This window comes from Ictidomys tridecemlineatus, chromosome 5 (assembly GCF_052094955.1).
Source record: "Ictidomys tridecemlineatus isolate mIctTri1 chromosome 5, mIctTri1.hap1, whole genome shotgun sequence".
NCBI lineage: Eukaryota > Metazoa > Chordata > Mammalia > Rodentia > Sciuridae > Ictidomys > Ictidomys tridecemlineatus.
Genome location: NC_135481.1, coordinates 79786848 through 79813146, shown reverse-complemented (window position 1 = coordinate 79813146; position 26299 = coordinate 79786848). Strand labels below are relative to the sequence as shown.

At 34.3% G+C, this 26299-nt stretch overlaps 1 protein-coding gene across 5 annotated transcripts; it reads right to left on the bottom strand.

Annotated features, from left to right (window-relative positions):
• Positions 1–1584: 1584 nt before the first annotated feature.
• Positions 1585–26083, bottom strand: LOC101964833 (uncharacterized). 5 transcript variants are annotated; one of them, XM_078050221.1, is made up of 10 exons: positions 25953–26080; positions 16793–16921; positions 15159–15280; positions 13371–13509; positions 12385–12444; positions 11164–11285; positions 8945–9055; positions 7164–7270; positions 4247–4337; positions 1585–2174 (listed from the first exon to the last, which is right to left on the bottom strand). In XM_078050221.1, exons 2-10 carry the CDS (start codon positions 16845–16847, stop codon positions 2058–2060), a joined length of 924 nt encoding a protein of 307 aa, XP_077906347.1. In that variant the 5' UTR covers positions 16848–16921; positions 25953–26080; the 3' UTR covers positions 1585–2057. The 5 variants fall into 5 exon arrangements, 4 of the variants coding, with proteins under 4 accessions (XP_077906347.1, XP_077906346.1, XP_005322734.1 ...); XM_078050220.1 differs by lacking the exon at positions 16793–16921 and having other exon boundaries at positions 25953–26083; XM_005322677.5 differs by lacking the exons at positions 12385–12444; positions 16793–16921 and having other exon boundaries at positions 25953–26083.
• Between the last annotated feature and the right edge of the window lie 216 nt (positions 26084–26299).

Below are 26299 nucleotides of genomic sequence, written 5' to 3'. Positions count from 1 at the left end.
TGTAGTTTGACCTGAATGAAAACGTCTGTTTGGCAAGGAAAATAAACAGAAGATGGGAGTCCAAAGGCTGAGTCATTGTTCAAGCAAATCATTTATAGTCTCAATAGTTGTCTTTTCCTGCCTGTAAGTCAAAAACTTGGCATATTTTCTATTTCTTCAGTGGCTTTTGATAAGTTCAGGTTATTATTTTATGGTGTATGAACAAGTTAGTAAACAACCAAAAAAACACACATACACACACACACACAAAAAAAACCAACAGTAGAACTGAATTTATACTCTATATAGGTAAATTTCAATTTAAAAAAGAATCACATTAGCCACTTATGGTGGTCCATACCTGTAGTCCCAGCTACTGAGGCTAAGGTAGGAGGATCACTTGAGCCCAGGAGCCTGTGGCCAACCTGGACAATATAGTGAGATTACATCTCAAACAATAATAACAACAAAATTTCACCAAGAATATTAGATTCATAGTATTAAGCAACACCTACTATAATACTAAAAGCCATGTTGTGCCTCTCTTTTATTCAGAATCATAAATTTTAGATTATAATCTCATTATCATTTTTCCTTTTGGCTTAAGCATCCAACAAATGTAATGCATATGTTTGACAATTGCACAGGCAACTTTCACATTTGATAAAAAATCCAAAGGCAAAATGAGGCAAAACAGATTCTCCATTGGAATCTTGATTTTGTGGTTACCATTAGGCTATAAAATTTAAACAGCAAAATGAAAGAGTATGGACTTTGAAGTAGATAGAAATAGGGTTGAATCCTTGTTCTGCCCATTTTCTAGCTATACAAATTTTGGAAAGTTTCTTACCCTCACCTCATTTTTAAAAATTTTTTTTTTTAGTTGTTTATAGATCTTTATTTTATTTATCTGTAGTGCTGAGAATTGAACCCAGTGCCTCACACATGCCAGGCAAATGAGCTACTGCTGAGCTACAGCCCCAACACTTCTTTTTATTCTATTTTCCCTCCTTTTCACGTCTTTTTTTTTCTTTTTTTCCAGTTGTAGATGGACACAATACCTTTATTTATTTATTTTTATGTGGTGCCTCACACATGCTAGGCAAGCGTTTTAAGTGTTGTTTTCCCCTGAAAATCTTCTTTGAGTGTTCTGACTTAGGCAGAAATAATTCTGGAGAGCCATTATTTAGTTTGGATTAAAAGAGGAAAATAAAGAAAGGGAATAAGTCAGGAAGGTACTGTGACTGTCAGTGAGCTCAAAAGAAATGAAAACTAAGGTATTAACACAGGATGGAGGAAAAAGGAGTCAAGACATATTTACCATGTCCCAATATTGCCACTTGGAAGACCAAGACTTTTTACCTTCCTGGGTTAGGATAGGAGTCTATCTTTGTCAAAGAATAAAATATTCCATGCCTAAATCAAAGATAAGATTATATATGAATATGTCTTAATTCTGACTTAGTTAATTTTCAACTAACTAATTAATTAATTTATTTATCTATTTATTTATTTATTGGTACTGGGGATTATAGCCAGGGGCATTTAACCACCAAGCCATATCCCAAACCTTTTTATTTATTTATTTTCAAAAAAAAATATATATATAGTTGTTGATAAATCTTTATTTTATTTATTTACATGCAGTACTGAGAAACAAACCAGTGCCTCACTCATGCCAGGCCAAGTGCACTACTGCTGAGCCCCTGCCCTAGGCCCCCTTGTAATTTTTTGAGACAAGGCCTCACAACTTGCTGAGGCTGGCTTTGAACTTGTGATCCTTCTGCCTCTATCCCAAGCTGCTGGGATTATAGGCATGTGACACTCAGAATTGAAAAAATAGGAAAATTTAAAAAATTCAGATAAATACTTTAATTATCACACAAAGCAGAAGTTGTATGTATACATACATAACAATTACGTATGTACATATACAACTATCTATAAATATATAGCATAGGTACAAATTTTGAAAGGGAATATACAGAAAAATATGTTTTAGGACATTGAAGATACATTTCTTCCTTATTTTGTAATAAACTCAACAAAACATTATACTAGGTAGGACTATTTTGGTGCTAGAGAATCTCATATAGATGAATTTGTTCAAGAGCTTCTCTATCAGTGTCTTCTGGTAGGCATTCATCATAGTTCAGTGGTACTTCTTTGACCCAGGGAGATAACTGTATATTAGTCTAGGGGAAAAACAAAACAAAACAAACAACCTATGAATAAACATGAATTACAGAATAATCCTACTTTCTGGAATTTCACGAAAGCATCATTAAGTAATTGAATACATTAGATTTTTACTATAATACACAGGACCAAGTTTACATGGAACTATGTGAATATATTTTTGTTGTACTAAACAATAGGTCTATGTGTTTAGAGTTAAATTTATTCCGATTTTTGAACATTAAAGCATAAATACATAATAGTTATTTTAATGTAACTAGTGTAATAATCATTTGGTTTAAACAACAAAAGACCAAAATAACAACGGGAATATACTGAGAACACAGAAAAACTGTTCATACATCCACGGTAATAGATCTCCTTTCATAACCTTCATTAGACCCTTACTCTCCTATGGCAAACTTGAGCTTCCATGCCAGAGAAATTCTGGAATCACTACTGTATGTATTTGTTTAAAGAAGTTTATTTTTAGACAGGAATGCAGTAAAATTATCAAGAGTTTATGTATAAGGACTTTTTCATAAATATCAACTTCTAATGGTTATTTGAACAAATTTATGCATTCTGGGTGAAGACTATTATTCTGGTAAGTGAAAAATTACTTATATACATATAATTATAACATATATATATACATATATATAAAACATAAATTAAAGACCATATACATATTTTTTAAAAAATATCTTTGTGGTGCTAAGAATTGAACCCAGTTTCTCACACATGCCAGGCAAACGCTCTACCACTGAGCCACAACACTAGCCCCTAAGGACCATATATTTTAAAAGTTTTGTCACATTCCACCCCCCCCCCCAGCACTTCAATATTAGGGATTTAACCCAGGAGCACTTTATCACTGAGCTACATTTCCAGCTTTTTTTTTATTTTTGATTTTGAGACATAGTCTTGCTAAATTGCTGAGGGCCTTGATAAATTGCTTAGGCTGCCCTTGAACTTGCCATTCACCGTCTCAGTCTTCTTAAATCACTGGGATTACTGATACATGATACTGTGCCCACTAAAGCTGTTTTTATGAGTATGGAAAATCACAGTGCAGTCACACCACTCATGGGGTGGGAATCTTACAAGGAGGTAACTGGACAGATTAACACCTTTTCTTTATATATTCTTCTAGATTATTTCCCACGCATGGATTACTTTTGAAATTTGGATGATTACTAAAAAAATTTTTTTTGAAGGTGTTATTGATCATTTCTCCTCCTCCTCCTCCTTTTTTTTTTTTTTTAAAAAAAAAGAGGAAGAAACAGGTAACTTAAATTTGACAGTGCTTATATATAAGGAACTCTCCACTACAGGAAATAATAATAATCATAGCTGGGTATGTCTGTAATCCCAGCAACTCAGGAGGCTGAAGCAGGGGGATTCCAAATTCAAGACAGCTTCAGCAACTTAGCAAGACCCTGTCTCAAAAGAAAAAATAAAAATGGCTGGGGATGTGGCTCAGTGGTTAAGCAACCCTGACTTTAATCCCTGGTACGAAAAAGAAATATAATAGTACCTTTTATCTGGGGATCTCAAAGAACTTCACAAATACTAATTAACCTTCATGAAAAGATCAATTTGCTGGGCTAAATTTTATTATTAAGTATCAGCATCATTTTATATGGAGAAATCTGTGAAACAAGAAAATTGTTGTGCTGGACTCCCAACTGATTTAGAGGCCAAACTGCACAGAGTATGGAGTCCTCCAGTCTACTTATTTGAAGCCTTGTGTTCCTTTTGGCCTGAGGGACAAAGTTTAATGTGGGTGTTCTGAGCCCCCTACAAATATTCAGTAGTGTTTGTTAACCCCAAACTATGACCCTAAAGTTAGAAAAATTGGGTAGAGAAGCAAAGGAATCTATATCCAAGTAAAGATTACAATTTCAGAGCTTTTGAGGCCAGGAAATAAATCTCAAACCAGTGCTTAAGTAATAAGGCTCCTGATATTCTATCATTTGTCACTATTTCAGAGAGAACATTCCTAGAATATCATAACAGCTATCAAGGAAAAAAAATACAGGAAAAAGTTTTGACAATAAAAATACTAGATAAGTGGTTTACATACCTGAAGAACTGAGAGAGATTCTTCAAGACTTGGCACTGTTAGTAATAATGATCCTTGTTTCCTTACATTATGGCTGATGTATTCCCAGGCTCTGCAACACATTAAAAATTGATATGTAAAAACAACAAGATATTACTACATACCTGTTAGAATTGACAAAATCCAGAATACTGACAACTGTAGATATGATCTGGATTTCTATACTGTGTATGAATCTTGATAGAATACTATACTACTAAGGAACAAAGATGAAGTAATCTAGGGGCAGATAGGTAGTGGAATCATTTATACTTCTTTTAGTTATAGCAATGATTAGTGGGTTTATTAAGTTCTGGAGTTTATTAGCAAAATGATAAAATGTTCTTTTTCTCAGGCCGGATGTAAAATTATGTGGCAGTGTTCAATAATAAATGTCATTGTGTTTGGGCTAGTGCTCTTTTGTTCTTTTGATTGTGGTTTCTAAAAATGATATATTTGGCAGTTACGTTCTGCAACATCTTTTCTTTCATTTTCTATAAAATAGGATTAATTATAGGTAAATGTTCTGGCACAACAATTCCAATATCAGAATGTTTTACTGTATCTTCTAAACTTACTTTTGTATATTGTCATTCACAAGAAGATAACTACAAGAGCGTATAACCTATCTATATTTAGAATTCATTGTTCTAGACAATTTAGAAGTGATTAAATTATATCATGTAGCCAATAGTTATTCAGTGAATAATGCAGAGTTCATGAATGAATGTACCAAGAAAGTTTTAAAAATAATCCAAATATACAGTATTTCCCATATCAATTTCCCAATAGTTTTCTTCATTCTTGATCATTAAAAATTTTTCCATAATGAATCTCCAAAAAGTGTAAAGTATTTATCTTTCAAGTTTTTTTTTTTTTTTGGTGTGTGTGTGTGGTAATGGGGATTTAACTCAGGGTTGCTTCACCATTGAGCTCACCTCCAGCCCTTTTTTATTTTTATTTTGTGACAGGGTTCGCTATCTTGCCCAGGCTGGCCTGGAATGATCCTGCCTTAGTTTCTGAAGTCACTGGGATTACAGGCATATGTTACCATACTTGGCTTCTTTAAACTTCTTATAAAGCATAAACCTGCTAATATTTCATTTCTCAACAATTATGCAGTATTTTAGCTACCTGTCATTAACTTGTTATTTATTTAGTTAGTTTTTGGTACTGGGAATGGAGCCCAGGGGTGCTTTATCATTGAGCTACATTCCTGGTCTTGGTCTTTTTTTATTTTGAGACCAGGATCTCACTAAGTCAAGGCTGGCCTTGAATCTGCAATCCTTCTGCCTCAGCCTCCTGAGCTGCTAGGATTATAGGCATGCACCACCACATCTGGCTTGTCATTAACTTTAAAAGGGCAAAGTTGGGCTGTGGATATAGCTCAGTTGGTACAGTGCTTGCTTTACATGTACATAGGCCCTAGGTTCAATCCCCAGCACCACACATACACACACACACACAAAAGGGACAAAAAGTAAATCATACTTTGTTCACTAGAAATTATGTTTGAAGAGGGCACTGTGATTAAAACAACTTTGTTCATGATCATGTGTTTAGTTTATGACCCAAACCACCACCCTCTCCCTGAGCTATGACAATATGATAGTTTCTTTTAAAATGAATTAAACTGTTCATTTCATAGTGACCTTAAAGAGTAGTAATTTGTGTGTATGTGTGTGTGTGTGTTGTGTGTGTGTATGTGTGTGTGAGAGAGAGTGAGAGATAGAGAGAAAGAGAGAGAGAGAGATAAGCAGGGGGGAAAGAAAAGGGTGGAGGTAAAAGGAGAATAGAGAGGTAGTACTAGAAGATGGTGGCAGAATAAAGAAGTTTGGATTCCATTCAGTATTAACTATACTGGTTTACAATTCTGTGCATAATTTGTGAAAGAGACATTCTACTGATATACTAATGGAAACACATTAGTATAATTCCTTTTTGTATATATGGAAAGGAGCTTTTCTGCATCTTGAATACTCAAATGTCATTATGAAAAATAAGAAATTAGCAACTCTAACTGGTTACCAAAACAGCATTTTAGATTGTATAGACTTTAGGAATTTCTAAATTAACAGTGACAAGGACATCAGAAAAGTGATCATAGGGGCTGGGATTATGGCTTAGCAGTAGAGTGCTTGCCTAGTATGTGTGGGGCCCTGAGTTCAATCCTCAGCACCACATAAAAATAAATAAAGATATTGTGTCCAGCTACAACTCAAAGAAAAAATATTAAAAAAAAAAAGTGATCATAGATTTGCTAGTTTTTCCACTACTTAAAAGTGGAATAAACTCCAGGAATCTACTATTATTACCTTAAGAACACTGTAAAATTCAATAATTAAACACTATTTTCCAGGTTAATATTCTTATATGCTCCTTTATATTCATTTATAAGCCTTAGTTAATATCAATTATTTTGTGATAGGATAGTAAATGATGTTATTTCACAGAAAAGTGAGATAGAAAATCATAAGTATAAAGAACCACTGGGAACTGTTGTCTAATTTTATTCTTGCCTGTTTAAGCAAATGCTTGGGTTATACAATTATTTGATATCTGTGGAAAAATAGAAGAAACATTTTATGAAGTTTGTTTTAATTTTGTCATATATAATGTAATTTCTTATTAAAACAATCTCACAGTTGAGGTTGCTTTAAAAAAGTTTAATATTAGGATGTTTTTACTGTATCTTGTTGAATATATTTAAAAAAAAATGGGCTGGGATGTGGCTCAAGCGCACGGTCGCCTGGCACGTGCGGGGTGCTGGGTTTGATCTTCAGCACCACATAAAAATAAAAAATAAAGATGTTGTGTCCACCGAAAACTAAAAAATAAATATTAAAAATTCTCTTTCTTAAACCCCCCCCCACAACAAAATTTTGAATAAATAACATACCTGGCCTGTTCTTCCTCATTAAGAAAATATTCGAAGACATTATTCATTATAACAACATCAGCATTTTGCAGAAGTGAACCCTGGGTGCAGATATCTGCATGAAGCACCTAAAGAAGAATGAGTATATGTAATGAACAAGTATATGCTATTACATAACCCCATAGGAAATATCTATATAGTGAAATATCAGATATAGTGAAATATTATGAGATTAATAGCTTTGATAATGGGAGATCAGTATACTGATGCCTATAGGAGAAACAATATCTAGTAAAAATCAAACTTCTGAAGATCTATTTGTTTTAGATGAAATTATTTATTAGGTCATAATTATGCTTTTTAAATTCCCAGTTCAGAGTTTTTTCCACTATAATTATATCACTAGTTCTAAGTCAAAGAACCTAGGTTTGAATTATGGCTCCATTTACCAATCAGGCTTTTAATCTAAGGTAGTCAGTGTTTTCATAAATAAAATGGAATCTCTTTTATTTCACAGAATCAAGTGGGACCATATAAAAATTATAGGATACACACACACGTAACCCTAAAATTATAAAAGTAGGTTGTAAATTAGAGACTTTTTGTTTTTGTTTTTCCTCCGGTACTGGGTGCTTTACCTCTAAGCTACATCTCCAGCCCTTTTTACTTTTTGAGACAGGGTCTTGCTAAATTGCTTAGGGCCTCTCTAGATTGCTGAGTCTAGCCTTGAACTCGCAATTGGGTTACAAACTATAAATTATTAATACACTGTTAACCCGACTTGTGTGACTCTTCATCAAACATTGACTTGAATTATTATCTATTTAAAAAAGCAAGGAAGGAAGGACAGCAGAACAAAATAGACATTATCACTGCTGTATGTATATACGTGACTGCATGACCAATGTGATTCTGCAACTTGTATACTCAGAAAAACGAGAAATACCCAACCTGATTCAAATGTATGATATGTCAAGATCATTGTACTTGGGCTGGGGGTGTGGCTCAAGTGGTAGTGCGCTCGCCTGGCATGCGTGCGGCCCGGGTTCGATCCTCAGCACCACATTCCAACAAAGATGTTGTGTCCGCCAAGAACTAAAAAATGAATATTAAAAATTCTCTCTCTCTCACTCTCTCTCCTCTCTCACTCTCTCTTTAAAAAAAAAAAAAAGATCATTGTACTGTCATGTGTAACTAATTAAAACAAAACAAAAAAATAAATAAATTGATTTAAAAAAAAAAGCAAGTAAAACAATTTATTTAAGGGCTGGGGTTGTGGCTCAGCAGTAGAGTGCTTGCCTAGCATTTGTGGGGCCCTAGTTTTTATCTTCAGCACTACATAAAAATGAATGAATGGAATAAAGATATTGTGTCCAATTACAACTAAAAAATAAACATTTAAAAAAAATTACAAAAAAATTACACTTTAATCAAGAATTGCAGACCACAAGAAAGATAAAATAAAGAAATAAACAATTTTCATTTTAAAAAGAAAAAGTTTACTTTGTATCATATTATTTCTTTTCAAATAAGCACTTGGTCTTACAAATATATAATATTTTGAAAGGTACAGGGTCTAATTATTTAAAAAATATTTTCTTTCTTTAAATAATAAAAATACTAAAAAAATTAAATTAAGTTGTCCTGAAGTTTTAAAAACAGCTTTGACATATTCTCAAAACAAAGAAAAAAATCAGTTAATTACTTCAAACTTTCTAAATATGTAACTTAGATAAGAAGTAGAGGGCTGGGGTTTGGCTCAGATATACAATGGACAACAGAAAATATATTTTAAAGAGTACCTTTATTCTATCATTGAACTGGTATTTTTTTATGACCATTTCTTGTAGCTGGCAAAAGTCTCCATTCAATTCTACTCCATAGAGTTGCTCTGCTGAACTGTAAAGGTAACCCTAAAAAAGGAAGATACATTTTGATGCTACTGAATTAATTTTTAATTTTGGGCTTGTTTCTACTTGAAATTTAAAGTCAGGTTTTAAAAAATATCCATAAAGTAAAAATAAAACTAAAGACAAGTAACATCTTGTAGTTTATGTAAAACTTATATAATCTTAAGAATATTTTGTAATATTACCAGTCTTGACTAAGTAGTTATATTTTTAAAGATAGGTTTCTTATTTATTTTGTTTTATTTTAGGTACTGGAGATTGAACCCAGGGGCCCTTAACCCCTGAGCCACATCCCCCAAGCCTTTTTATTTGCTAAATTACTTGCTGAGGCTGGCTTTGAACTTGGGATCCTCCTGCTTCAGCCTCCTGAGTCACTGTGATTACAGTGTATGCCTTGATTTCTTATTTTTCTTGATAAAAACAAAGTTTAAATGAGAAAAGTGACCATGTATGAATTCTGTGCACAATACTCGACTTCTGTAACTTCTTGGGAAGTTACACCAAGGGAAAGCAGCAAAGGAATTAATCTGTGGGAATATGATGGAAAATCATGTACAGTCTGACACTAGTGGGTGGTCACCAGAGGTATATACTGGTTGACTTAAGGAAGTCAGCCTAGAGTTTGGCAATCTGCCAAAGATCATCCACCAATAAGTTAATAAGGATAATTAAAAAAAAACTGACTATGTATTGTTATGTTATTTTTTATTGTTATCATAAAAAATAATTTGGAAAGAAAGGTCAAATCATTTTCTCAAGATCACTCTGTACCAACGTACATAAAAACCAAATTTGTATCTATAGCTCTATCATGGATTTTTAGAATATATTTAACAATGCATATGTACGTATTCAAAAAATTTTTATTTATGGAATCAGTGACCTACAGAGAAAAATGTCAATATATTTAAGATTTTCAACAATGATACCATGTATGTAATCCCAACACTCAGGAGGCATAAGTGAAAGAATCACTTGGGTGTAGAGGTTCTAGGACAGCCTAGGCAACATAGCAAAACACTGCCCCCCCCTGCAAAAAACAATAACAAAACAAAGAATATCAGACTGTATATTTTCTATTATGGCTATCTTTCTTAATTACAAAATGAAAGTTTAACCCTGAAAAATAAATTAAGCAGTAAAGAATTAACTGTTTCTGTATGTAAACAATGATGATATTTCTAGCATGAGCCTCTACTGTTATTGGTCACATGTTTTAACAAGCCTACTAATGACAACCAGAAACTACATTTCAGTTTTTTGATAAAATCATTTAAGTACACTGAAAATACTCATGATTTGAAAATCTTTTTTAAAAGCCATTTGAAACTTTTTAAAAGTCATTCAAACTTTGGATCACAGAAAATGGGAGCAAGATGTGTTCTTGGACATCATATAAGTTGCTCATTTACAGATGAAGAACTGGAGGCCAAAAGGCATTAAATGACTTGTTTATAGTCATACAGGGATTTCTTTTCTTTCTTTGTTTTTTGTATAACTGGGAATTTCACCCAGGGGCACTATTTACCACTGAGTTACATTCCCAGCCCTATTCACTTTTCAATTTGAGACAGGTCTTGCTAAGTTGCTGAGGCTGGTCTCAAACTCATGATCCTTCTATTTCAGCCTCCCGAGTTGCTGGGACGACAAGTGTGTCCTACAGCACCTGGCATAAGAGTTCTTATCAAAGCTCAGCATATCACTTTATTTTAGTTATAATACAGAAAAAAGTAGTGAGGATGTATGTAGCTCAGTGGTAGACTGCTTGCCTAGCATTTGAGGCTCTGGGTTCAATCACCAGCACAAAAAGAAGTCAGTGGTGACTGATAAATTAGTAAAGTGTTATAAAAGTATTATGTTTCTGTAATATTTACATTTTTGTGTTGTAGAGATAGATTAGTAAAGGAACTCAGACAGCTGGTTTTAGCATTCCAACCTCATTTTTTATCATCAAATAGCATTTAGGAACCTGCTATGTTGTACTATTTTAACCTTATTATGTTACTGTAATAAATAAAGCCAAGCTGTCACCTTGGATGGTGGCAGGCAAAGCTGTTGCTACAGGAAAGTATTTTCCAAAATGTTGAGTATGTCCGCAAATTGGACTTTACCCCAAAAAGGACTGTGCCAAGTCTGGAGCCAACGTCAACCAAGACCTTTCCTGACAGATCAGGGAGTACATGATGATAAATGAACTTCAATTCCATGAGGGAGAAGGAATGAGAAATAAATCCTGGAGAATTAGAACAGAGTGAACATCAATCTATGCTTTGCTATTAAGAATTGCATTCTGTATTTCTATAATTCTTTCACCTATATTTAAGAGTATATTTCATGTATTTTTCTTAATCAATGAGAGCCATCCAGAATTTATTTAGAAAAAAATAATATGATAAATTTGTACTCTACTACTCTAAGTTATATTATAGAAAAGGAAATAATAACTCTCTGACATTTAAAAGGGCTCTAGGAACCAGCTACCGAGATTATTGTCTCTATCTGTTCTTGCTACTGCTTGAAATGTCCTGGGTTTTTTCCTTCCTTTTTGCTCTCTGACCTGTTGCTACTTGGTGGCTTCTTAACTTCCACATCTGGCTTTCTCACCTTACCCCAGAGTCAACCTAAAAACTGCCATGTATTGCTGCATAAACTATATAAACTACCAGACAAATGATCATCTTTGGAGTTGTATAATGGAGAATGTGTGTTCTGCAGTGGTATGGAAAGAGATTAAAATATCTCCATAAATTGCCCTTATTTCCTTTAACTACCACCATTTATTTTCTATCCTCAAGTCTATCCTCTTACCCCAGTTTCTGAGATAAAATTTCTGGGATAGCCTGAGTCAATTTTTTCCCCTGATATGCTAGACACAATATAATGGTCAGGAAGAGGAACAACCTTGGCCATAACCAATGGAAAGTGGCAAAGAAATGCAAACAGGTAGGCCAATCCCTTGGAACAGAATAAATGTTGTGACTAGGTCTCAGAAGTAACTTTTGGAGATTAGTTCTGACCACTGTAGTCATTATCTCCCTAGAATCCACATGGTCCATAACTCTTTGCAATATTAGTACTTTTTCTCTGGGCTAAAGTCACCATTAATGTCTCAGAGCTAGATAAATCCAATGTCATATGAAGAACTCCCCCATGGTGACAGCTGTTTCAGATTCATTACCGTTATCTGAGCTGTTCTGGATATCTAGTCATTATTTATAACCTTATTTTTATGAAAATATAATAGCCTAGTCTTCAGACTTTTGTCAAACAGCTCTTCTATTAAATTTCTAGAAATCAGATCTATTTGTTATGGTTTTATAGTTATAATTCACCTTTTAGTTTGTCCTCTATTATTCTTGTCCAAGACCTTTTCATTCTGTGAATTTCAACTACTTCAAATGGAAATTAGAAGTATTATCTAGAAATAGAATCTTAAACCAGTCAATCAGGTAAACTTAATCCCAAATTATAATGCAGGTACAAAATATTAGTAGTACCTAAAAAATTCAAGTTTGGTAGTAGTTAACCTTTGAGAATGACATTATCTAAGATCAGTAACATAAGCACAAGATTAATTCCTTGGAAAGGCTACCTGCTCCAAGCAACGACTCTAAATCTAAGTGAGCTGGAAAATGCATGTCTGAAACAACAGTTCAGTCAATTACATTCAGTTTAAACAAAGAATATATTAATAGAAAAATTAATATATTAGCATCATGGAAACATTTTAGTTTCCTGTTTGGGACACAGGTGCTGCAGCTGAGGAGCAAATATGCAAGACTTACTGTCACTAGAGTTGTTCTGTTATGGGTCAGGGATGTTCACTGGATCAAAAATGATCTGAATAAATTATTTCTCAAGATTATCTGTCTCTGTCTTGAGCCCATGTCTACCTAGTAGTATTTGATCACTATCTGACTTCTCAAACAGATGTTTTTATAGGGAAACATTTCAGGCCCCTTGAAAAGTTACATTTCTTATTATAAACATATCAACAAATGGTTTGTAAATTAATCTGTTGAGTATATAGAATATGAGTTAGTTTTCCTGTGTCTAGCCATTTATGTTTAATTTTTGGACTTGAAAAATCATCTGTGATTATGATGCAGTTTTTAAATGTGTTCTGGAGGACATTCAGTGCCCAGCTTCCCTATGAAATATTTATATTGAGTCTCCTTATTGCAATATTTGGTAATGGCTATGCTGCAGGTTGGCCTTTTGCTTTAAAAAAGTCTTCAATGGTTTCGTCAAAAATGTGCACACTCATGTCAGAAAAAATACACATAAAGTCATCATATTTGTACACTTGAGTGCCTACCTAAAGGTGCTGTTTGGTGTGAGCCACACACCATACAGTAGTTTCTGCTCATTTTTCCTTCCTCACATAATGAATCAATAAAGTCTTCATCATAAAGGAATGCATCAACATGAACTGTGGGTTTTGGCTGCTGCTGTATCTAGAGGAGAGAAAAACATCAAAAGAAACATAAGTTAAAAAAAAAGTCTCTCTTTATTGCTAAATAAGGCAAAACATTAATGTTTCACATGCTAAAATTTTGAGAGTAACAAGGCACAAAAATATAAGTTTCACTTATTCAAGTCAATAACTACTTTCCCCCCCTTCATTTAATTACTGATACACTATTAACTTTTTATTTGACCTGGAAAAATACAAAACATGACTGTAAGAAATATCTAAAATTTCAGCTCCAAGTAATATTAGAGATTATCTTGTCCATCCTAAGGAGTATATTTTACAAAGAAATTGATATTCAAGATTTCTGTAAAGAAATTACACTATGAAGAGGGAGAAAGTTGAAACTAATGCTAGGTTTTCTGAGTTCTATGTGTCAGTTACTTACCATCAAAATACTTAGCAAGTAATCTTTGTCCAAAAAGCAAAGTTTTCAAATAATTGTTATTAAAACTTCATGCTTAGAGATAGCAGCCCTCTTTTATTGGTGGGTTGAGGTATAACTGCAGATGGCAACAAAGAACACTCAGATTCCTTATACCTTAACTATAATAAAAAAACCATGTATGGATTCTTAAAAATTTTATTTTATACAAAAAATTCTTTGAGTATGTTAAAAATCAATGGACACATATAAAGATCAGAAGGAAACTGAGGAAGATAAAATCAGTCATTTTATATATTGTGGTATATCATGATAATGATTGTTTTATTAAATACCATCCAAACTGTTTTATAAATATTTCTCTCAATTTTTCTTAGAGAGAGAGAAATTTTTAATATTTATTTTGTAGTTTTCAATGGACACAACATCTTTATTTTATTTTTATGTGGTGCTGAGGATTGAACCCAGTGCCCTGCGCATGCCAAGCGAGCACACTACCGCTTGAGCCACATCCCCAGCCCCTCCCTCTCTCAAATTTTACACTGCCTGCTTTCCTCCTTTGAGAATCCAATCTGAATGCTTGAATATCTATAGTTTTGCAAAATGTTCATGATATGCATATACTATTAAGAATATAGCTTTAGTTCCTTTGCTCAGGCATTATAGGCTAAAAGAAGCACATGGAGGATGGCTATTTTCAGATTAGTGGTACAAGAGGCTATTATTATAAGTTTTGCTTTAAAAAACAGTATTTGTAGCATGTCTCCCTTACATGTCCAGACTTGAAGGAACCTGAATGAGAAAGGTTGTTGGGAGAAGAAAAACAAGAATTAATTCTAGAAAAAAGGAATGGAAGAATAAAGAAAAAATATGTGATGTAAAAGCAGGAGAAAGAAACAAGAAGGTGAAGTCTATTTGTGATAATCGAGGGAACTGCAACAAGGAAAAGAAAACCGGGACAATGATGAATACAAGGACAGACTGTTGGCCTTCACTGGATATGTTTTATGATTTTTGAGTGCCTTACAATCATGATGCTCTCAAGAAATATTTGTTGAATAACTATTACTAGGGAGCCAGAAGTTTAAGGATTCAAAAAAACTGGAAACATGGTTGAAGGCATTGCATGAAAATTGCTTAAAGCTGAATTTAAAAGTAATTAGACAAGAGAGGCTTTGATGTTAGGGAAGAATAGAAGAATCCTAAAGTAGAACAAATAGTATATTAATTTGATTTAATGTAATTACTTTTTGAAGGGCTAGATGTTCTGAGGAAAGCATGGTTTCTAAAGGTAAGCAATTCCGAAGGTCATCTGCTATGTTTTTCAACATAATGTCGTTATTATCTTGAGTGAATTCATCAAAATCTCCTGAAAAAAAACAAAACAAAACAGAAATAGTTCTTTTAGTTGCATCGATGCCTAGATTAAATAATTAAAATGGATATATTTTATATCAGACAGCATCAATCAACTTATAGCAATAAACCTTTAAAAAAAATGACAAATTTAAGTATTTTTTGGTATTGGGGAATGAACCCAAGGGTGCTTTACTACTGAGTCACATCTCCAGCCCTTTTAAATTTTTTATTCTAAGACAGGGTCCTTAAGTTGCTTAGGCCTTGCTAATTTGCTGAAGCTGGCCTCAAATGTGCAATTCTCTGCCTTAGCCTCTCGCTGGTATTATAGGTGTGCACCACCATACCTGGTGACAAATTCAAGTTCTATCACAAATTTAACTTAAAATGTTGAATTTTTTATTTTCCCAAACTGCCAATCAAAGCAAAGATATTTAAGAAAATATGTAGTATTTTAACTATGTTATTTTTATTCAAAGTACTTCCATTTGTATTTAGAGTCTGAAGCTTATTAATAAAAAGTCAAAAATTTTATCTCTGACCACATGGATCAAAACCTAGGATCATAACTCAAGGATTATTAAAATTACCTTAGTAATCTGAATATCCCTGATTCTGATAAAATTTGCTTGACTTCAAATTAAAAAAGACACTAATATCCTAACATCTGGTACAAACTATACAATAAATAATCATGTTGTTCTGCTGCACTAGAGCAAAGAGGAGGATGGGGGAGATACAGTGGGAGAGAGAGAAGCAATAAAGATTAATAGATGGTGAATCTAGATGATGATATAAAATGGTGTTTTTATTATTTTTATTCAAAAGTACTTCCATTAGTATTTAGAGTCTCAAGCTCATTAATAAGTAATTAATAATAATAACATTATTGTTTCAACTTTGCTATGGGCTAAATTCTTTTTTTTTGGTACTAGATATTGAACCCAGGGTTCTTTTTTTTTTTTTTTCTTGAGCACTAAGCTCCTTTCCCAGCCCTTTTTGTTTGTTTGTTTGTTATGAGATAGGGTCTCACTAAGTTGCTTAGGGGCTTGCTGAGTTGCTGAGGCTGGACTTGAGCTTGAGATCCTCCTGCCACAGCCTCTTGAGCCATTGTGAGTATAGTCATGTGCCACTATGTCTGGCAGTGAGTTAATTTTTAATTGATTCTAAAAAGTATTATTTCTAAGTATTATTTCTATTATTTTTGAACACTTACAGTTCATATACACATTTAAAATAGAATGACTTATCTGGAAATAAAATACTTTTGAAGACAGCTACTCTTTGATGCCAAAAGCAGAATGGAAAGGACACATAAAATGATGGAATAGAAAACAAAGTATTTACCCTTCCTTTAAGAGACTCTCTTATACTAAATTCTTCCTAGGTAAAATGACCCCAAAGGAATTTTGTCTTTCTTACTGTTAAAAATAGCTACAGGGGCTGAGATATAACTCACTGATAAAGCACATGCAAGTGCTGTACTCACCACCACCAAAACACAAAAAGAAAGAAAGAAAAACACCTGTAGAAGGTAAACAAGGACATCCGGAAGGAAATAAAATCATTAATTTCCACATCCTTCAAATCTCTGGTTGTCTTTAAGTAAGCTCATGATCTCCTTTTTTTTAAAAAAAAAAAGTTTTAAACTGATCTGTAAAACATAAACATTATACATATTTAAGGGGTATCATGTGAAATGTTGATGCCTGTGTAATGTTTAAATCAGGTTAAACATATCTTTTTTTTTGAACACTTACATACTTCTTTATGGTAAAAACATTTAAAATCCTTTTTCCTAGCTTTTTGAAATATATAGTACATTATTATATAACGTCACCATATGTGTAACAGCACATTATGATCTTCTTATTAAACAAAATAATTTTGGTTTGTTCAGAATGACATCTTCATGTCACAAATTAAAAACTGCAGGTCTTATAGCTTACAAAATTTTTTCATATAGAAACTAAGTCATTTAACTATTACAACATCCTTGTGAGAAACACAAAGCAAGAGTACATTTACAGGTTAGGAAACTGGGTGGTTTTTTTTTTTTTTAATCTTTAATTTATTTATTTTTATATGGTGCTAAGGACAGAACCCAGGGCCTTGCACATGCTAGGCAAGTGCTCTACCACTGAGCCACAACCCCAGCTGATGGGTGGGTCTTTTAAGGTCAAAAGAATTGCCAAAAGTTATAAAGCAGGCCAACAACTACATAAGAACATAAGCCTACATTGATGCCTCTGAAAAATGTGTTCTTTTTCTCTATACCACAAAGATTCTTTCTCTGCATAAATTCTCTTGGAGCAATAATATTAATACCAAGATAAATTACTTGGCTCTCTGAACTAATGTGGGAAGGCCTTTCAGCTTTTTTCCAAAACTTTCTTTGCATACCTTGGATAATAGTCTCAGTTATTGCTTCAAATAATTTCTAGGAGACAATATAAATTATAGAGAATATATATTTGTTTTTTGGGGGATTGAACTCAGGGCACTTGACCACTGAGCCACATTCCCAGCCCTATTTTGTATTTTATTTAGAGACAGGGTCTCACTGAGCTGCTTAGCGCCTTGCTTTTGATGAGTCTGGCTTTGAACTTATGATCCTCCTGCCTCAGCCTCCCAAGCCGCTGGGATTACAGGTGTGAACCACTGCACTCTGCAAAAATAATATTAAGATGCCTTCCTGGGGGTGGAGATGTAGTTCAGTGGTAGCGTACTTGCCTAGCATGCATGAGGTCCTGGGTTCCATCCCTAGCACCACATACAAACACACCCACACACACAAAAAGCCTTTCAAATTACTTTAGGTTGAACTTAATTAACACCTTTGATGAATTTTTTTTCTATATTAGCTTTCTTAATTATATTTCTAAAATCTAATTTTCCAAAGGTGCTAATTAATATCTAACGTTTTAGTTTCCTTCTGTAGATAGAACACAATGTGAGAGCTCTTATGATTAAAATTTAAAAAAAAATTTTTATTGTATATAGACTTGATGCCTTTATTTGTTTTTATGTGGTGCTAGGATCGAACCCAGTGCCTCACACTTGCAAGGCAAGTGCTCCACCACTGAGCTACAACTCCAGCTCTGATTCAAATTTAATTCTAATAATATTACTTACACCGGTGATTTTTTTTAGTTGTAGATGAACACAGTGCCTTTATTTTTATTCATTTATTATTGATGTGGTGCTGATAATTGAACCCAGGGCCTCACACATGCTAGGCAAATGCTCTACCACTGAGCTACAATCCCAGCGTTCACACCAGTGATTCTTGTTAAGTGGTGTAACTAAAGAAGCCCCCCCCATCGTATTAAACTAAAATATTTTATAGCCTTTTTGGGTTTAATTCTGAAACAAAAACAACCATGTTGGGTTGGGGATGTGGCTCAAGCGGTAACGCACTCGCCTGGCATGCGCGGGGCGCTGGGTCCGATCCTCAGCACCACATAAAAATAAAATAAAGATGTTGTGTCCACCGAAAACTGAAAGATAAATATCAAAAAATTCTCTCTTCTCTCTCTTAAAAAAAAAAACATGTTAATAAAACAGTTGTGTTTTTACAAACTTTTACAAAATCAAAGAGTCTTAGAGCAGAAAAGGAACTTTCACTATGACCTCTTACTAAAAGGCAAAATACCATGTATGAATCACTTGATACCTGATATATAGTTGTTCAATTTTCACCACATTAAAGGACAGCATTTCTTCCAGAATCTTCCCCTTTATAACATTAGCTCAGTTTTGTTTTCAATTTTAGCTGAAAGTTATCACTCTCTTTAATGTTATGCATTTACTTATAGTCCTTAAGGTATACTAGACTTTGCAGTGTTTAATCAAACATTACCATTAACTTCCAAGAACTCTATAAGGTGGGACTATTAACAACTCTGTTTCCACAATTTAGAAAAATATCTGAGATCATAAGATTAAGTTATTTGCCTTAGATTCCACAGGTCAGAAACTGGCAGAACTGGGATGAGAAGGCAGGTCCAAGTCTGAATCACAGTATCATACAGCCCCTCTGAAGTACAAAGAAAGTAGCTAGTAGCAGCTCTCCTATCACTACCTTAGGTTTTTCTCCCTCGCTCTAAGCATGGTTCTTCTTATGATGTGGCAGCCATATCCTTCGACATCTTTGCTATCTTATGGGCTTTCTCAACAGTTCCTATAAATGTGGCCCTGGAACTGAACATTCTGGCAACCTGGTTCTCTAGCCCATGATTACCTTTGTTTCTTTTCTTCTGCTATAATTTTGTAGCACTCTAGAACTCTGATTGCTACTGCTACTGGGTTATTGATAAAGTTGGAAGGAGTGATGGTGGCAGTAAAACTGTAATGGATCATATGTAAAAATCTAGGAAGCTGGAGAAAAGTGATACTGGTGGTAACTTATGAACCATCACTATGAACTTCCAGCTGATTCCCTAGTTAAATATATTTTTCTGGGAGTCAATCCCCAAATTGATGTAAGCATCACCAGTTAAAATCAAAGATACATTGAAACTGCACATTATTCAGTCACCACTTATTCATTAATAAAGGAAGATTGCATCTGTGTGTGTTTGTTTATATAGTGCTAGGGATCAAACCCAGAGCCTCATATATGCTAGGCAAGCATTTTATCACTGAGCAACACCCCCAGCCCCAAAACTATTGTTGAAGGCTATCAGGTGGAAATGTGAGGCATCCCTCAACATGGACAACAAACTCTGATTTAACCACATTCAAAAATAAACAGATTTCTTTATTTACTACAGGGTTTTGCAACCCGATTCTAGTCAAGATCAAAATAAGGGCCTTATATGGTCAAAAGAAGGCACGTGAAGTTGTATGCTTGGGTGCGGGGAAATAAATGTATTTTCTTATAAAAAGTTTTCTTAAGAGATATTTAGCAATAATAGCTAATATTTATTAGGTACTATATGTAAGGTACTGTATTACATGCTGTACATGCACTTCAAAACTGAGGCAACACCATTATTTTTCTCCATTTTTGTTTCCAGAGTCTATGCAATCAAACATTGCATAATGAGGGATAAGAAACACTCATTTTATCACTTCTCAGGGATAGGGTAGAGCACTTGCTCTACCACGTATTGAGGGGCTGGGCTTCCTACTTAGAATCATTAAAAAAATAATAATTTCTCCTTAGGTTCTGGTTCTTATTTTCAACTTTTAGTTAAACCATCCTCACTCAGCTGGCTTTGGCCTATTCTCTGGAATACACTCTGAATAGAGTTAAAAAAAAAAAAAGTACCTTGGAATTAAGACCACTTGAATTCAAATCGTGGACCCATCAATTAATTAGGTGAGTTACTTAATTGTGAGCCTCAATTTTCTCATCTATAAAGTGGGAATAAAGAACAATACCTTTATCAAAAGACTGTTTTGAGGATTAAGTGAGTATATAAATTCCATGTTAAGAATATTGCTTTAGCCAGGTGCAGTGGCACATGCCTATAATTCCAGAGGCTGCAGAGGCTGAGACAGGAGGATCATAGATTCAAAGCCAGCCTCAGCAATGGCAAGGTGAGACCTAAGCAACTCAGTGAAACCCTGTCTCTAAATTAAATACAAAATAGGGCTGGGGATGTGGTTCAGTGGTTGAGTGCCCCTGAGTTCAATCCCTGGCACCCTCCTCCAAACCCTGCCCCCCCCCCCAAATGAACACTGCCTTAGAACAGTAATCAGTCACAATAATATTCAATAAATGCTAATTAACATTTGAGGGTGAGTTTGAGGATAAGTCTGGTAAGTTTATTTTCAAAAGTTGCATTAAAAAATGTTGTCAATTTCATGAATTGAAATGGAAACATGCCCCGTTTAATCATTTAAGTAAGATATACCCATCTCATGTTTTCATAAATTTTTTATTCTGTTCTTTTTATCCAAATGTCACAGATTCATAATAGTCAGTAGGTACTTTCAGATCTTGAAGGGAAATTTTTATAGTCTCTAACTATTCACTCCTGTGCCTTGACAGTTTATAGTTATACTGTGAAAAATTAGGAACACTGCCACTAACGTTTTGGTACATCATCTGCTTACATCTCTAGGATTATTTTCTTACTACAAATTTTCGACTGGAAAGTACTTAAAACATTGCAATAGCTTTTGCTACATATTTGCAAATTTCTTGCCTAAAAGATTATTTAAATTTACTCTAACAGATGTGAATAAGATTGTTTCTTCAGATCATCACAGCATTGAATATTATCATAAAACAAACCTCGTTGTTTTAATTTACTTTATTAAGTAAATTAAATTAGTGAAGTTGACCATCTTTTAACATGTATAAGAACTATTGCAGAATATGTGGAAACAGTATGTAATCTGGAGAAAGATTAAAGGATGGTGTGAATCAGCTATGCAAGAACAGTAAAGTTTTTCTCATATATGTAGGTGGGAAGGGAAGAGAAAAATAAGTGCAAAATTAATTATTTAAACTCCCCTATACACACACTTATATTATAAATATATTCTTTTTTGGGGGGAGGGGGACTGGGGATTGGACCTAGGGGGGGGACTTAAACCATTGAGTCACATCCTCAGCCCTTTTTAAAATTTTGAGACAGGGTCTTGTTAAGTTGCTTAGGGTCTTGCTAAGTTGTTGGGCTGGCTTTGAACCGTTACTAACGCATATATAGATCCTTGATTTCAGTTTCTCCCCACTATAAAATACCTCACATATTTACTTTAAACCAATCTTGTTTAAACCTCATTTTCTTGTGGAACTAAGGGCCAAAGTGAGGGGAATTCTACCTCTGCGCTACATTCTCAGTCCTTTACATTTTATGAGAGAGTGTCTTGCTCAGTTGTTCAGGCTGACCTCAAACTTGTGATACCTTGTGCCTCTGTCTCTCAAGTAGCTGGGGTCAGAGATGTGTGCCATATCTATTAAAAAATATATATATACACACAGCAATAAAAAATTGAAAAAAAATCAAGATACCATTTGTAATAGCATTATCAGGGTAAATCTGAGAAAAAAATGTGAAAGACTATATAATGAAACTATAAAATATGCTTGTATCCTGTGATTTAGTACTAGTCTTTTTGCATATCCTCTAGGAGCTCTAAGTAGATAATCAAGTTGTGTGTGAATAGACAGTTTTACTTCTTACTTTCTAATTGGGATGCTTCCCCTATTTTATCCCCCATGAAATACTGGCTAGAACCTCTATTAAGTTATGGTGAATCACACTAACTGATTTTCTAATGTCTAAACAACAGGGCATTCCTGGGATAAACCCACTTGCTCAAGCTATATTATTCTTTTTACATATCATAACCAATTTAAATATATAATAAGGGAGATTTTGAGAAAAGTACAATTGTGTTTTTATTTGATGGAAAATTTATGCTCAGTACACTTTTCTAGATTTTGCTATTTTTAATATTATCTCATATAGTTGAGAACTTTTCACAAGTTCATGTGGTTTTAATGGTCAGAAAATATGAAGTTACAAGGACAGCTCAATACTAATACTATATAAAATTGGAACAGTATGCTAACAGATATAACTAGATCCTAGACTACCTTTTAAAATTGTGGAAATTTCAAAGAACCTCTAACAACTCTGTAACTGCTGCTCAGCAACATGATCAGTTCTGCTCAATGAAGATGTATTTAAATAAAGTATACAGGAAAGTGTCTATGAACTTCTATTCAACAATTATTTTCTTTAGCATTTAAATATTTCCTTGATGATTCTGTTAATTTCCTTAGAGCAAACTCGAATTTTCTCCTTTGTAACTTGATCCTAAGTAGAACTGTATTAAGCTATTGGCTGGATTTCCCTATTTATATTTGCATAGCCAGGAAAACTTCAGAGGCTTCAGAATAACATTTGTTATTAAATCACTATTCTGATGCTTACACACACATTCATATTCCACCCCCCCCACATGCAGTTCAGGCTTTCAGCTTTCTTTACTTAATGGATTGCACTCATTTTCCTACACAATATATACTGACTTGTTATTGTTTTTTTGAGGTGCTGGGGCTAGAACCCAGGGGTCTTGTGCGTGCTAGGCAAGAACTCTACCGCTCAGGTATACCCCATTCCACTTTCTTACACTTTGAAATCTAGACTGGGAGCACTTTACACCAAGAAATAGAAGGGAAGAGATGCTCTGTAATGAATCAGCTGAGGTATTGCTGTCTTTTTAACTGCTTTATATTTGGAGGAGGGACGTCTATTTGCCTTCTTTGCCCCTCAAAGTTAGTTCATCCTTCCAAATTGGTGCTCCATATTTCCTAGACCTTTATTTAGCCTAAGTTATGTTAAAACAAAATGTAGGCTCCTACCTGCATTTCTCCTAAATTTTCAACTTATGTCAGAAATTGCCAAATGCTTGGCTTTTCCCAGGACTAGGTCTGATTCCACCAGCATGATTATAAATCACCTAAAGTCTTAGTGTGATAATCCAGCTATCCTTACAGAGACCACAAATTTTATTCCTTCTTTTGTGTATTTGAAATTATTCTGATTTTACTTATTAGCAGTATTTTGATGTCATCTAGTTTTTTAAAATGATGCATGTGTTTTTTGACACAATACATTTATTTTTATATGGTGCTGAGGATTGAACCCAGTATCTGTATCTCACATGTGCTAGGCAGGTGCTCTACCACTGAGCAACAACTCCAGGCCTGTCATCCAGTTTTAACACATAGGAATCTCAAAACCAAAGTCATACTCATAATAATAACTATTATTATCTCTTGCTATTTCATTAAATAGTATAAAAGTCCAGGAATCATAATGATTAAAGGTTTAAGTAAAAGGCTGGGGTTATAGCTCAGTTGGTAGAACGCTTGCCTAGCACATGTGAGACACTGGGTTTGATCCTCAGCACCACATAAAAATAAAATAAAGGTATTGTATTCATTTACTATAAAAATATATTTTAAAAAGGTTTAAGTAAATATACAAATAAGATATTATGTGAAGTGACAATGCCAGAAAAAAAAAAGTTCTTTTTTCCTGAACAAAAAAAATCTAATTAGAAAAACAAGAAACATTTGGGAAAATCTTTAGCACTACATATAGACCACCTGATAAAAAAAGTACACCAAGAGTTTCAGTTCAGACAGATGAAAAATGAAATGGATGATGGTGATATATGCAACAATGTGAATATACTTAATGCCATTGAACTGTACACTAAAAAATGATTAAAATGGCAAATGTTGTATTTTGCCACAATAAAAAGGTATATACTACTTTTTTTAGGTTTATTTAAAAAATATACCACTCTTTCATTTTAAGTTGTGACACTTTGAAAACTGAGACTTCTTGTTTACAAAATTAACATCTAAACATGCTTTTAAGTCATTCTGACTTTGAAATATGGAGTCTCAATTGATGCCTCTAAAGTTAAGAGATTTAATTTACAAATGGCTCCATAATGTTCTTGAAAGGAAGGATATTGCAATAATTTTGCAACTGCCAGGCAAGGCAATATAGGCATTTCTGTAGGCATTCAATGTTTTTAGATTAAATTACCTTGAACTGATGAATGTAGAAAAGCTAGATGGAAGTTGATATTATACACACACATTTTTTTGAGACAGGATCTGGTTATGTTGCCCATGCTAGCCTGGAACCCCTGATCCCAGTGACTGGGATTACAGGAATGCAGACACAGCAGCCCACTATAAGAAAGGATTTAAATGAAGTAACAGAAGACTAAGCATATTTTGGAATTCCTATCTTGAGATAATCTTATATGTGTATATAAATATGAAGCTCTATCTCTAGTTTTCTAGAGTTTCCAAGTAAATAGCTCTCTCAGATGTTCAAGTTAACTTTGGTTTGGTATCTTGTTTAAAATGATCTCCAAAAATATTTAATAATAATTATTATAATACCTATACCTGGCGACTGACTCCAACATCACAAAAACAAGAGTTTTTGGAAGAGATCAAGGTTGAAAATCTAAAACTAGGAGTCAACAGGAAACAAGAATATTTCAAATAAGTCTGAACAAAAATAACCATGGAAATCAATGTAGAAGGTAGAGAGGTATGGTTTGACTATACAATTTTTGTATTTTCACTAGGTATCACTTTGCTGGAATAGAAAGATCTAATTTTTCAATAACCAGATCTAATTACCATATTTCCTCGGTCCTAACTTGTGCCTTTTATCATTTTTTAATTTTAAATTATGGAGTTTAAAGTCAGACTTTCCCCCACAAATCCCAAAAGACTGCTGTTAACAATCGAGAAAACATAGGTGATTTTACCTACAGGGTAATATTTTCAAGTTCTACCTTGAAAAAACCTCTTCATAAAGTGCTTTTCCAGGTAATATCCATTTGTGAGAGTAATGAGAAGGGTTAAAGCCCCCCCCGACTTTTTTTTCTTCCAGAAAAGGGGTTAGGCACAAAGAGCTCTGGCACTGGATCTCTGAAGTCTGGGAGGAAATCACACACCACCTCCCTAGAGCCCAGTTCATCTTTTTCTATCCCATCTCACGTGGTCCTCTGAGCGGCCTCACGTCTAAGGTGTGCTGCCGTCAAACTACCCCGTAGAAAAGGAGAGATATGCACAGCGACCCCAGGGAAGGTTTTTGGTTTCACTCCTTCTAAATCTCCAAAGGTCAGCTCCCTCAGTATATTCTTGCCCCAGCTGCCTGCCTCTGGCTCTGGTCGCTTACGTGTAGTTCGCATCCACTGCAGCAGCGCTGGGCGGTCAGCGGGAGCCACCGTACCCAGCAGTTGAAGTATAGCTCGGCGAGCAGCGCAAAATTCCATGTCTCCGTAGCTAGAAGCGCAGGAGTCCGTTCGAACTGCGCACGCGCAGCTAGAGTCCCGACTTCTGACCCCACCCTCGTGGAGCTCCTCACAGGGCTCCGAAATCCCTAGGCCACGCCCAGTTTTGGAGTTCCTCGGAGCACCTCTTTCGGTTTAGTCCATTTTCCTTAAGGTGGTTCCTCTCGGCCTCGCTTTCTTTCCTAGATTGCGCCACGAGAGAACCTATTTTGCTACTAACTTTGCTGCCGCC

What these genes read in the sequence shown, in the direction of transcription:
- LOC101964833 (XM_078050220.1), bottom strand. Translation starts at nt 26,049, where the DNA reads ATGGAATTTTGCGCTGCTCGCCGAGCTATACTTCAACTGCTGGGTACG. An exon ending in GCAGTGGATGCGAACTACAC is followed by an intron (nt 15,281 to 25,952) that starts GTAAGCGACCAG and finishes GTTTTTTTTCAG; the next exon opens with GAGATTTTGATGAATTCACT. An exon ending in AACATCTAGCCCTTCAAAAA is followed by an intron (nt 13,510 to 15,158) that starts GTAATTACATTA and finishes TCTCTCCTCTAG; the next exon opens with ATACAGCAGCAGCCAAAACC.